The 12,932-nt window shown below is 42.0% G+C and overlaps 1 protein-coding gene across 1 annotated transcript in view; it reads left to right on the plus strand.

Moving 5' to 3' along the window:
- The window catches only part of CLTC (clathrin heavy chain), a 2,794,584-nt gene that overhangs the window by 165,014 nt on the left and 2,616,638 nt on the right, over nt 1-12,932 (plus strand). Inside the window, exons 2-3 of the mRNA XM_044054892.1 lie at nt 7,486-7,693; nt 11,527-11,529. Coding sequence (XP_043910827.1) covers nt 7,486-7,693; nt 11,527-11,529 — 211 coding nt within the window. The remainder of the gene's footprint in view (nt 1-7,485; nt 7,694-11,526; nt 11,530-12,932) is intronic.

Consider the following 12,932-nt stretch of genomic DNA (forward strand, 5'->3'; position numbering starts at 1 on the left):
TCAACCAGAGCAGCAGCCAATTCAGCAGCCTTCCTCAGAGGAGTATCAACCAAAGACATCTTAGAGGCTGCAACTTGGAGTTCAATGCACACTTTTACAAAGCACCATCACTTACTTCTCTACTCTAAATCCAGGGCAGGCTTTGCCACTGCAGTTCTGCAGGGCCTGATAGCCTCTCCTAATCCTATTTAGCACCAGCTTCCAAACCTTAGCTTTAGGATTCAACCCAATTGTAATGACTGCAACAGTGAAACATGATGAACATAGTACAGTTGTGTACCTACCATAAATGTAGATGTTCCAGTGTTTTCACTGTTGCAGTCCAGGTTACCCTCCCACCATCCCCCTTTTCCTTTGCTGGGACTTATCTGTACTTCTCTATTCTATACAACCTATGGGATGTATTTGCTTGTAGATGAAGGAAATGTTTTTGTGTATGCATGCTTATTGGCATAATTTAGCCTACCATTTTAGGGGCACCTGACATCTGGGGCAAGAAAAACTGAAGAAAATGGCGTCGGCTGCATCTTTTATACTCGTGCACTGACGTCCGGGAGGAGGCGACAGCAACCGACGCCGGACATAGACTTTGGAACTCAGGCCGACTGCGGGTAGCCTGCCAGCAGGATAACCCAATTGTAATGACTGCAACAGTGAATACACTCTAACATCTACATTTATGGTAGGTACACAACTGTATTTTCCTGATTCTCACAAGGTCCTTTTTAAAAACCTATTGTGGATCCAGAGACTATTTCACAGGGACCCAAGGGCATTAAGGCTTCTACTGCTAAAAATCCTACCCCCTCTGATAGAGACTCCAGGGTGCTGGATAGAGGGGTAAGAAAGTTTACACTTCTGCAACCTTGGCCATTAGGGCTTTAAACTGCCAGTTTCATATCTTAAAGTATCAACAACTTTGGATTGCTTAAACAGAAAATGATCATCCTTGACTGTGCTGAAAATAAAGAATTACAGGATTTAATGCATTCTGCTGAACAGGTTGGAAAACCTATTTTGCAATGTGGATTTTGATTCATTAGAGGCCTCTTGCAGGGCTGCTGCTGTTGGGTCTCTGCTCAGAAGGCATGTTTGACTTAAAGAGCAAGGTTTGCCTGATCATGTTAAAGCTAGATTGTTGGATGCTCCTTAAGTCAAGACAGCTTGTTTGGCAACAAGGCTGAGGAAGTTCTTAAAAAGATGGAAGATAAAGCTAAATCTATGCAAACTGTTAAAGATTTCTTACAAGTTCAGCCTCCTAGATTTTGTAGGCACTGGCCCTCTAAAATAAAACTTGGTCCTTTTTAGCCTCTGCCAGGTCTTCTCAAGCCAAACCCAGACAGCAGAAACCCAAGGTTGCAGTCCCGGGGGAGACGCAAGACTAGGCAGTGGGGGGGTTTCCGCACCCAAACCTGGAAGTAGTAAGACCCCCCCCCCCTATGGAAAACTGTCTCAATGACTTGCTTTTAAAACTTCCAGGCACTTCCCAACTGAATGCTCCTTTAGGCAGAAAGATTGGTCTGCAGGCCAAAGACTGGGAACTCGGTACCCAGGACAAATGGGTTTTAAATATAGTGTCCCAAGGATACAGATTTTATTTCCACATGTTACCGACACCAAGCGGATGGCCAGATCTGCCCCCAAATCAGTGTGCAGAGGCCCAAAATCAAGTACTCCCGCTCTTAAACATGGGGGGGGGGGGCTATTCAGTTGGTACCAGAAGAGGAAAATGGACAAGGTTTCTATTCGAGACTTTTCCTGGTACCCAGAAAAGGCAATACTTGGCATTCTATCCTGGACCTTTCTATTCTAAACACCTTTCTGGTGATTCCAAAATTCAGAATGCTGACTCTTCAACTGCTGCTTATGCTAGGCAAGGATGCATGGTTGGCAACATGACTTAAAAGAAGCATACCTGCACATCCCTATCAGGGAGTCTTGCAGAAGATACCTACGCTTCAAAGCAGGTTACATGCACTATCAGTTCTCTGCACTGCCCTTTGGCTTATCTACTGCGCCCAGGGTATTCACAAAGTGCCTAGCTCCAGTCATTGCATTTTGCAGGTAAAGAAATATTCAGATATACCCATACCTAGACTATTGTCTAATTCAGGCAGAAAGCAAGGAGATTCTTCTGAATCATCTGGCCTTTGTTCAAAGGGTACTGACTTGTCTGGGGTTCACCATAAATGAAAATAAATCCCACCTGGTACCCTGTCAACAAATTATATTCCTGGGAGCAAGCTTGAATACAACTTCCCAGATGGCTTTCCTCACTCCAGAGAAACTGATTCATGTGGCAACTTGCTTCAAACGAGTGGCCACAAAAACCCAGCTGTCTGCAAGGCAAATACTGCAAGCCTTGGGGTTCATGGCCTCCTGCATTCTTCTAATTCCATATGCAAGGCTGCATATGAGGGAACTACAATGGTATCTCAAAAGCCTATGGTGTCAACATTCACAGGATCTAGAAGCAAGGATTCCTATCATATCTTGCCTACACCTAGAGTTCCTTTGGTGGGCCGAGGCCTGCCACCAAAACAGGGGGCTACCATTCACATTCCCCCCTGCATCCCAAATCTTAACAGATGCATCAGACTATGCATGGAGGGCTCACCTGGCAGGGAAGTGCATTCGGGGCAAATGGAACCCAAATCAAATGCACCTGCACATAAATCAAAAGGAAATGTTTGCTGTACAGAATGCTCTGACAGCCTTCAAAGGACCACATTCTTCCAGGACAACTAATGGAAAAGACTGACAACACCACCACTGTCATGTGGTGTGGTACATAAACAAGCAGTTGTTACTCATTCGTACCTCCTCTGCAGACTAGCCATGGCATTGTGGAACACAGCCTTGAGCTACCAAGTGAATCTACAAGCTCAATTCCTGCCAGGAAAACTAAATACACTGGCAGACGGAGTAAGCAGAAACCTCATGGACCCACACAAATGGAAACTAGAACCAAAGATTTTCAACGTGTTGACAAGCAAATGGGGGTGGCCAGATATAGACCCGTTTGCCTCCACCCAGAACCATCAACTGGAAAATTTTGCACAAGGATTCCCCACAAGCTATCTTGGAAAGTGGATGCTCTATCCTTCAGCTGGAAAATCCTATCAGTTTATGCCTTTCCTCCTCTGCCTCTGCTCTCCAAGCTACTACTAAAGATCAAGCAGGACAAGCCAAGGACGATTTTAATTGCACCAGACTGGCCTCGTCAACACTGGTATCCTGTCTTGCGCAGCGTGTCACGCTTTGCTCCATGGCACCTGCCTCAGACTCCTTCCCTGTGGTCTCAGCAGGAGAACTAGATTCTGCACCCTTAGCTGCAAACCCTGAATCTTAGCAGCCTGGCTAATTACCTAATCTGTCCTTTACCATCCCTCAGTAAATCAGTGATGGATATCATTTTAGAGGCAAGGAGGCCTAGTACTAGAAAATATTATGCTGCAAAATGGAAAAGATTCTGTGCCTGGAACCAGTCTCAAGGAAGGAACATAGCAGTGCCCAATTTACCACAGATTCTACAATACTTGACTGAGATGCTTCATAAGGGCTTGTCTTTTTCCTCTATCAAAATTCATGCCTCAGCCATTTCAGCTCATTGTAGCACCGAACCTCCCCTCTTCTCTCACCCACTGCTCAAACAGTTCCTCAGAGGGGCAAAAAAATTAAGGCCACCCAGGAGAGGTCCAACTCTAGCCTGGGATCTTAACTTTGTCTTTGAGAAACTCACTCTTCCTCCTTTCGAGCCAGCTGCTACTGCAGATTTAAAATTTCTTTCCTGGAAAACAGCTTTCCTTTTAGCAATCACGTCTGCAAGAAGGGTATCTGAATTACAGGCCCTTATGGCAGTGGGAGCCGTTCATCATATTTCATGTAGACAGGGTGTCCCTCAGAACAAATCCCTCCTTCATGCCCAAGGTGGCATCCAGTGTGGCTCTTAATCAGTCCATTCTTTTTCCTTCCTTCTTTCCTAACCCACAGAACAAAGGGGAACGAATACTGCACTCTTTAAATGTGCACAGGCAGCTTAGATTCTACTTTAATTGCACCAACTTCTCTAAAGCAAATTTCACACTCCTCAAAACTGAGGTGGAATCCTTCAAAGCCCCCGGGCCTGTGGAAAATACGGCCCAGACAGCAGAATCCTTTATAAACGCATTCTATGAACACCTTCAGGAATGCATGGATCATGCGATCCCAAATAAAACCAAGACCCAATCCTCCAAAGGCAGACGTCCTGTCTGGTGGACCCCAGCCATAAACAAACTATACAATAGAAGGAGGAAGCTACTAAATGATAGAGCAAAATCCCAAAAAGGGAAGGCATCACTGATCAGTATTAGCAAAAAACTACGGGCACACAAAATTGTCTAAGTCCAGCTTCGAGAGAAAAATTGCACAGGGCACTAAGGATAATCACAAGGCTTTCTTTAGTTATGTTAGGAACCTGGGTGGGAATTCCCAGATATGCTCAGAATTAGTCCAAAATGACAAAAAATACACCGAACCCACAGACATTGCCAACATCCTAGCTGACAGGTTCAGCGCAAACTCCCCACGCCCCACCAAAAGGGCAAATATCTATCTCAGCAGAGTGCTGCCCCCCTGACATCTCAGATGCTCAGGTAAGAGCCGCCCTCTCCAAAGCAAAAAACACGGCATCAATGGGACCAGGCGGTGTCCCGGGGCTGCGGCCTACATGAACTCCAAGAAGAGCTAAACCCAAACATAAAACTACTGTTTAATCTCAGCCGTACTATAGGATATGTGCCCAAAGAGTGGCATACAGCAACAGTGGTCCCTCTCCATAAAGGTGGTGCCTCAATGGATCCTGGAAACTATCGCCCATAAGCCTGACTAGCTTGGTCTGCAAAGCTATGGAAAGGATCATCATTGACCTCATAAATAAAGATATTGGGGACCTACAAACACTGGATCCTACCCAGTTCGGCTGTAAGGGCAGATCCTGCCTCTTAAACCTGGTTGATTTCTTTGAAACAGTCACCAAGGCCATTGACGAGGGGAAGGTGGTCCACACAGCCTACCTGGACCTCGCAAAAGCCTTCGATACAATACCCCACTCGGGCATTATAGATAAGCTCACCAGCTTAAATATAAACCCCTATGTCACTAGATGGATTGCAAACTGGCTCAAGGACAGAACCCAAATGGTTAGAATTGCTGGAGCCATGTCAGACTCCAAACCAGTTACAAGTGGTGTCCCACAAGGCTCAGTCCTGGGACCTCTCTTGTTCGGTATATTTCTCGGAGGTACAGGCCAACACGGAAGGACGGTGGCTGACCAAGTTCGCAGATGACTGCAAAATGGGCGCCATAATCGACTCTCCAGCCGACACAAGCATCCTCCAAAAGGGCCTCATAGAAACAGACAACTGGTGCCAGAGCCATGGCCTCAAGCCAAATGCCAAAAAGTGTATAGTCATCCCCTTTGGCAAAAACAAAGTGCCCACAAATTACCACATAGGTGGTAATCCATTAAGTACAGAAGAAGTAATTAGGGGCCTGGGGACCCAAGTTGATAGCAATCTCTCATTTGACAACCACGTGGCCAAAGTGGTTAGAAAAACATTTTATATAGCCCACCTAATCATGAAGGGATTCACATTTAGATCAGGGGACGTCATCGTGCCTCTTTACTCATCCCTCATCAGGCCCATAGAGTACAATGCCCCTTTTGGGATGTACCTTACCAGACACCTGCAGCAACTGGAAAGACCCCAAAAGTACCTCACCAAGAGGATCAAAGGGCTCAAACAGATGCCATATGCTGCCCGGTTAAAGAAACTCCAGCTCTACTCAGTGGAATACCGCCTGCTCAGAGGCGATCTGTGCCTGACGTATAAAGCCATGTCCAACCCTGAATTAATGGACATGCTGCACCTCAGAAAATCCAAATCCCATCGAGCTACACGCTCGAGAGACTTGAACCTCAGCACTGAAATAAATAGGACATGCTGGAGGGACAGATTCATAACCCAGAGGCTCCCTTCACTCTGGAATAAAATCCCAGTCCAGGTTAGGCAGAGTCCCTCATTTCCTCTCTTCAAGAGGAATCTTGATGAGTTAATGAGAGATCGTAGGTTTACCCCGGGTATCACTTCTGTGTCACTGTTAGACAGAGGCACAGTATACTAACCTCAAAAAAGGGCATAGCAAAATAAATTTAAAATGGGTGGTGAAAGCCAAACACATTCTGGCTAGGCTTATAAATGCCCTAGGGCAGATAGCCTAGTATGAACCTATGAACTTGGACAGGACTAAACCTCAAAGGAAATCTGAACAACTGATGGTGGCATTTGCTGCAGGGACAGAGGGGAAAGCTATTTCAAAGCAAACCATTTCAAAATGGATAGGCAACTGCATTCATTTCTGCTATTAGCACCATGGAAAAGCTATCCCACAGGGCATCAGACCCCATTCAACCAGGGCTGCATCTATCTCTACAGCCTTTCTTAGGGACGTCCATACTAGGGACATCTTAGAAGCTGCTACCTGGAGGTCTGTACATACTTTCACCAAGCATTATCATTTGCCAATTTTCTCTAAATCCAGAGCTGGTTTTGCCACTGCAGTATTGCAGGACCTTATAGCTGGTCCTAATTATATTTAAATTCCTCTTCCCAACCTTAGCTTTAGGAATCTACCCAAATGTAATGACTGCAATAGTGAAACAGGAACAACATAGTACAGTTGTGTACACTTACCATAAATGTAGATGTTAGTGTAGTCACTGTTGCAGTCCTGGTTACCCTCCCTCCAGCCCCCTTTCTTCTTTTGGCTATACCTGTACTCTCACTTACTATGCACTAAAAGCTTTTTCCTGTATTTGCTTTTTTGTTGGAGGTATATCCTTGTTTTTATAGATTTGATTGCTTCCCATTAGGGGGACATTTGACATCTGAGGCAAGAAAACCTGATGTAATGGTGTCGGCTGCATGTTTTATACCCCCCGAAGACCTGAAGTCATGGAAGAAGGGACAGTAACTGACGCAGAACCCAAGACTTTCTTAATCAGGCCGACTGAGGGGCTACTGCAAGCAGATAACCCAAATGTAATGACTGCAACAGTGAATACACTCTAACATCTACATTTATGGTAAGTGTACACAACTGTAGTTTCTTGTACCTTCTGTGCTGTGAATTACTTCAGAGTTGTTTAACAGTCACAGTACTGAATTTATGGCATTCTGTAATGTTGATTAAGCAGCTTAAATGTTTAAAAAAAATAAACTTAAAATATAAAAATGCTATCATTGTTCAGTTTTTTTACATTTGAGTTTTCTTAGGTTCTAGGCAATTGCTGCTTAGCCTGTCAACCCAGAGGAATTTTACCTGTCGTTAGTGTAACTCACCCATGCCTGCCAGCACTTACTGTGTTTTTTTTTTCATTTGATGGAGGTTTTGCATTCTTCTTTGGCTCACTTTCTCGCTTTGTGTTTTTTCCCCCTGCAGCTCCAAAACCAGGGTATTAATCCGGCCAATATTGGCTTCAGCACATTAACTATGGAGTCAGATAAATTTATTTGTATACGAGAAAAGGTTGGTGAGCAAGCCCAAGTAGTCATCATTGACCTGAATGATCCTACTAATCCCATCCGTCGACCAATTTCTGCTGACAGTGCAATTATGAATCCTGCCAGCAAAGTCATTGCACTGAAAGGTAAGCCCATTGTAGTTTTTATCATATATTCAGCATTTGCTATTTGGCATGTTAACTGTTTCCATTTAATTACTGTTGTAAATTAGATTTATTTATATAATATGGTAATTAACATGTCCAAAAGTATTTACTTTGTTTCCTGCCAGCAGCCAAAGTTCATTGACTATTTTTGTCACATGATGGTGCTGGGTTAGCTGAATAAAGGTGCAGATAGTTCTCCTTTCTTTGTACATTATGGTTGCATTTGACTGCCCTGTTACATGACTTTTACTAGGTAAAAGCCTTATGTCAATTAGCACCTGTAACAGTATGAGGTAGCATGAGGGCATGCATATGCTGTTTATGCATCCCCTTGCATTAGACTGGAAAGAACATTGAAACTGTGAGGACAGTGATGCACAACTAAATTAAACTGAGGGAAGGGCCCACAAAGCTTTTCTTTTATGTTCTTACCAACTGTTTATCTATAACAAAATTAATTATTTGGTACTGCTACCTCCCCTTAGAGTGACACCTGCATGTGATCTGTCTCTGTGAATCTTATTCTCTGATATCAAACTCATTCTAGTCCTACAGGTGAACTAAGTTCTTCAGTCTCCCATTGATTGAGAGCTTAATTCAGCATAGTGGATGCAGATCAAGCTTGTCTATACAATGTGGGTACAGTTGGGTGGGTTTCTTGGCATTTGGCATAACATTGCTCAGTAGCTTCTGCTGGAGGTAACTGAGATGTATGTCTGCAAGTTCTATACACTGAACTTCCCTTAACTTCCATCTGATCCTTCCTTCTTTTGGAGGAGCCCTAAGGCTGTTGAGGTAGTCTTTAGAGTATTTTTAATCAGTTTCTCACCCCCTCCCCAAAGTGCTTTAATGTGCATCTTGAGAGGAAGGTGGAGAAGCTTCTTGGTTATCCATTGTGCGGAGCCAGTTCAGAAATTCCATTGTTTATAGACTGGAAGTACCTAGACTCTGCTCCTCCAAATCCTGGAATGTAGACTCCTAAGGCACAGGCTTAACTGAGTCTGCCACCTGGCATCTTTGAAATGATTTCTGTGTGATCTACATTAATTTCCTGAGGTTATAATCCCATTTTACCAACAGATGTAGGCAAAAGCATTGGAAAGATTTGGCAAGGAAAATGTACAGTCTTGTTTGACTTTGGATCTTTACCTCTAAGTTCCAGTTGTTACTAGCAGACATAGCTCTGGAAAAAACTTCAAACCTCTGAGTCCAAGGTGGAGGAGTTAAGTCTATAGATTTGAGCTTGCTATTCTGTACAGTATTATTGCTGACACTGTGGCTACGACAGCACGCTGAAGAATATTTCCCATGATGGCACGGTCACAGAGGCTTTGCTGTCATAGAGGGATCTGAAGCTGTTATGGATATCTCTTTGGTAGAGTCTCTCAAGACTTGATGAGGGACCTCTTGAAGTAGGCATTTAACCACTTAGGAACTGTTATAATCATCCCAGATCCCCCAGTACCCGGGGGGGGGGGGGACTGTTATGAAAATCCGGGTTCTCCAGTACCAGAAGCGGAAGACTCCTTTTCCAAAATAGAAGAAGCTGTTGGGATTATTCCTCAGCTTTGTGTTCTCATTTGCCGGTGAAGTCATCCAAGATGTTGATTCTGCTTGTTCCAGCTTCAGCACTGTTGTATATTCTGGTATTACTCATCTGAATGAATGAGTTTCCCATCTTCTCCTAGGTTGGTGAGCCATCACCAAAAACCAGTGGATTCTGCACATGCTTACAGACCTGTTTTAAAGCTGTTAGCACAGCTTTCTGAAAGAGAACCTAAGTAACCATACTAAAAAATGAGATGCAAAAAGCAAGCCGGTCACACCAGATACTTGGCATATTTCCAGTTTATTCACAACGCTTTCGTCTTGATTTCAGACTTCATCAGAATAAAATCATTATACAAAAACACACACAGTATATACCCATTTCTCCACACCCCTTTCTTAATTCACCACCAGTTCCACCCATCTATTAAAAATACAAGAAATTTAACACAACTTAAAAAAATATATAATAATCTACTGCAAAATCACAAAAGTTTTAATTATTGTGCATAATGTTATAAAAACTCATAAAAAATATGCTGCTCTCAGTTTTAAATAATAACTTAATGATACCCTATCATTAAGATCAGACTTTTCATCAGAGTTAAGCTGTATTTGCCATTTTAACTCTTTGAATTCAAGGAATTCATCACTTGGCCCACCCCTCGGTCCTAAATTTACATGATCTATGGCACAAAATTTAAAGGCATGTGTTGGGTTCTCTTTAATGTGTCTATATAGGGCATTCTTTTCATTATTTTTAATTTCATAAACTTGTTTATAAATCCTAGCCCTAAATGCTGTCTTCATTTTACCCACATAATGACTATCACATGCCGGACATACTGCAACATACACCACTGCTTTTGAATAACGGAAATATTTTTTGAGGGGTTTTTTAATACCAGACTTCACAATTTTAATCCTATCTTGGTGAATGATATATTGACATTGTGCACTTCTCCCATGTTTAAAACATCTTCCAGCACCATTACTCTCCAACATGCCCTTAAATGAAGCCTCCTTTTGTACACAATGGCCATTTTTTTCTGCTAACAAGGATAGTAACTCAGTCAGTTCTAAATATTCTCCAGTATTTTTTTTAACAATGTCACAAATGTCATAGTAATCAAAACTGTAGGGTAATGCCAGCAATCTACCGCCCAGCTGCTTGCAAGGTGATACTGTTATCCAATAACACATTATAAATCCTTTCATTCCTTTTCCTTTGCACTTCACACATTATTGTTAACAAACATCTCCTGGTCTTAATGATAGGGTATCATTAAGTTCTTATTTAAAATTGAGAGCAGCATATTTTTTGAGGTTTTATGACAACATGCACAATAATTAAAACTTTTTGTGATTTTGTAGTATATTGTATTATATTATTTTTTTAAGCTGTTAAATTTCTTGTATTTTAAATAGATTGGTGGAACTAGTGGTGAATTAAGGGGTGGAGAAATGGGTATATTTTGTGTGTTTTTGTATAATGATTTTATTCTGATGAAGTCTGAAATTAAGGCAAAAGCGTTGTGAATAAACTGGAAACACTCTAAGTATCTGGTGTGACCGGCTTGCTTTTTGCATATCCTGTTGCATAGTTGCTGTGTGTGTCTTTTTACTGGTTTGTCTACCATGGAGGGTGAGGAGCAGCTGGCGAGCACCTCGGGTGCTGACATTAAACGGATGATGGATTCTATGGCTACATTATCGGTGGCTGTGGCAGAAGGTCGAGAGAATACATGTTGAAATGAGTAATGAGGGACAATATTGGTGGATCTATGAGCCAAGAGCAGTCATTCATCACTCCTGCTCAGAGGAACTGTAATCATGGCAGTTTTGAAAACTGTGGGACTATTCCTTTAAGTTCAACAACCTGGGCTGCACCTTCTGAGCTGCAGGAAGTTGCTAATACATCTAACAACGGGAATCCGATGTTCTCAGTTGAGCAATGGCTCAGAGGGGATACAAAATGGTCTAATGGGAGTTTTCTTCAACAAAAGGACAATGGAACTTTAGAGTCGCAAATTAATCGTTTAAAGGACTTCATTTTTAAATATAAGAAAATTCAACTTGAAAATGGTTATTTGGGCGAGTGAGACGCAAACAAATTCCTAAGGGGTTACGAATGTGGAAGTACCCCACAGGACTGTCTAAAGACTCAGAACTATACCGTGAGCTTATTGAATTGTTTAACAGGCAAGGTTGTGACTTATTGAATGTTCTAATTGCTGATAATAATAGACAATTGCAAATGTTAGATGGTGAAATTAAATTGAATGACAGCATCATAAATTATTTATTTGAACAAAAAAGTAAGGAGTTTAACACCGTTTTCTGTGATGTTGAAAAAAGTTTGAATGACGTCAAGAATAAAGGACAAGAAATTAATGAGGGATAAGTTAAAATATAAAAATGGAATGGTATATCCTAATCCCCCAAGAGGGCAGTATAGGGTAGGACAAGATAGGCTTGCTACTAATATTGGGAATGATAATGACAACTGGAAAATGACCAAGAAGAGGCTGACCATTTAGGGACTCCTCCTTTTAAGGAGATCCCAACGATTATTGAATCAACAAAATGGGAGTCAAGGGAACTGGGGCCACACCGTATGTGGCACAGGAAGAGCAGAGAGGGAGGTGGGCAGAATATCCAGTACTACAGATGGTTCCTGATTATGATGAAGAGATCAGAGAGGGCAATGATGTTAACATTATAAAAAATACAGGTGAAGATTTTAATACTTACAACTTAAGTCATGTGTATTAGTACTGAGTGGGCTAACTTGTTCGAGAAGGGAATGAATTTGGTTCCAGCAAAAAGGGCCAGTACAGTGGAAACAGTCCTACAATTGAAAGCTTTCAGTAGGAAGTTGAATCTGGCAATACATTTTCAAAATGGAGACAATACTAGGGGACCATTGATGCAATTAAAAAGACCTAGTACTTTCCCCCCAAACATCTATGATCAGTTTATTTGAAACACTGTGTGTTAAGGAAATTCGTGACCTTAGGTTTGGACTGGATCATAATAAAATAGGGAATGTAACACCTAGTGAGGTAAAGTTATTTGAAGAAATATTAGCTAATAAGGACATAATCATGAAACTAGACATGGGTGGGGGGCTGGTGATAATGGATATTGATGAATTATATTAGTAGGATGTTTGAACTTTTATACAATGAAACCTATATAGAAGTGTCTTGTGAATATTGCTTATAGAAATGTGGACTTAACACTTGTTGAGTTATTGTTAAATGGGCAGATAACTGTAGAGGAACACAAATTTTTGGAGATGCCACAGCCATGGATCCCAACGATTTTTGGGATCCCAGAAATTCATAAATCCATCACCAACCTCCCTCTACGCCCAATAGTGGATGCAAAAGCATCAAAAACACTTGGTATAGCTAAATATTTGGGCTTTAAAAGTTAAACGTGTTAGAAAATAGGGCGACCTTGCTGAGAGATATTTTGGACTTTCTAGGGAAGGTAAGACAAGAAATGTATGATGAAAATTTATTAATGGTAACTATAGGGCATTTGTGACTTGTTCTTCGTCATACCACACGAAGAAAGGATTGACTGGTTTTGTGAACATTTAGTTAGAAATACAAGCATGGACCTATATACTGTTTCAACCCTAAGGGCTTGCATAGAACTT

Source organism: Protopterus annectens, chromosome 13.part0, assembly GCF_019279795.1.
Source record: "Protopterus annectens isolate FY-2018-M chromosome 13.part0, PAN1.0, whole genome shotgun sequence".
Lineage (NCBI taxonomy): Eukaryota > Metazoa > Chordata > Ceratodontiformes > Protopteridae > Protopterus > Protopterus annectens.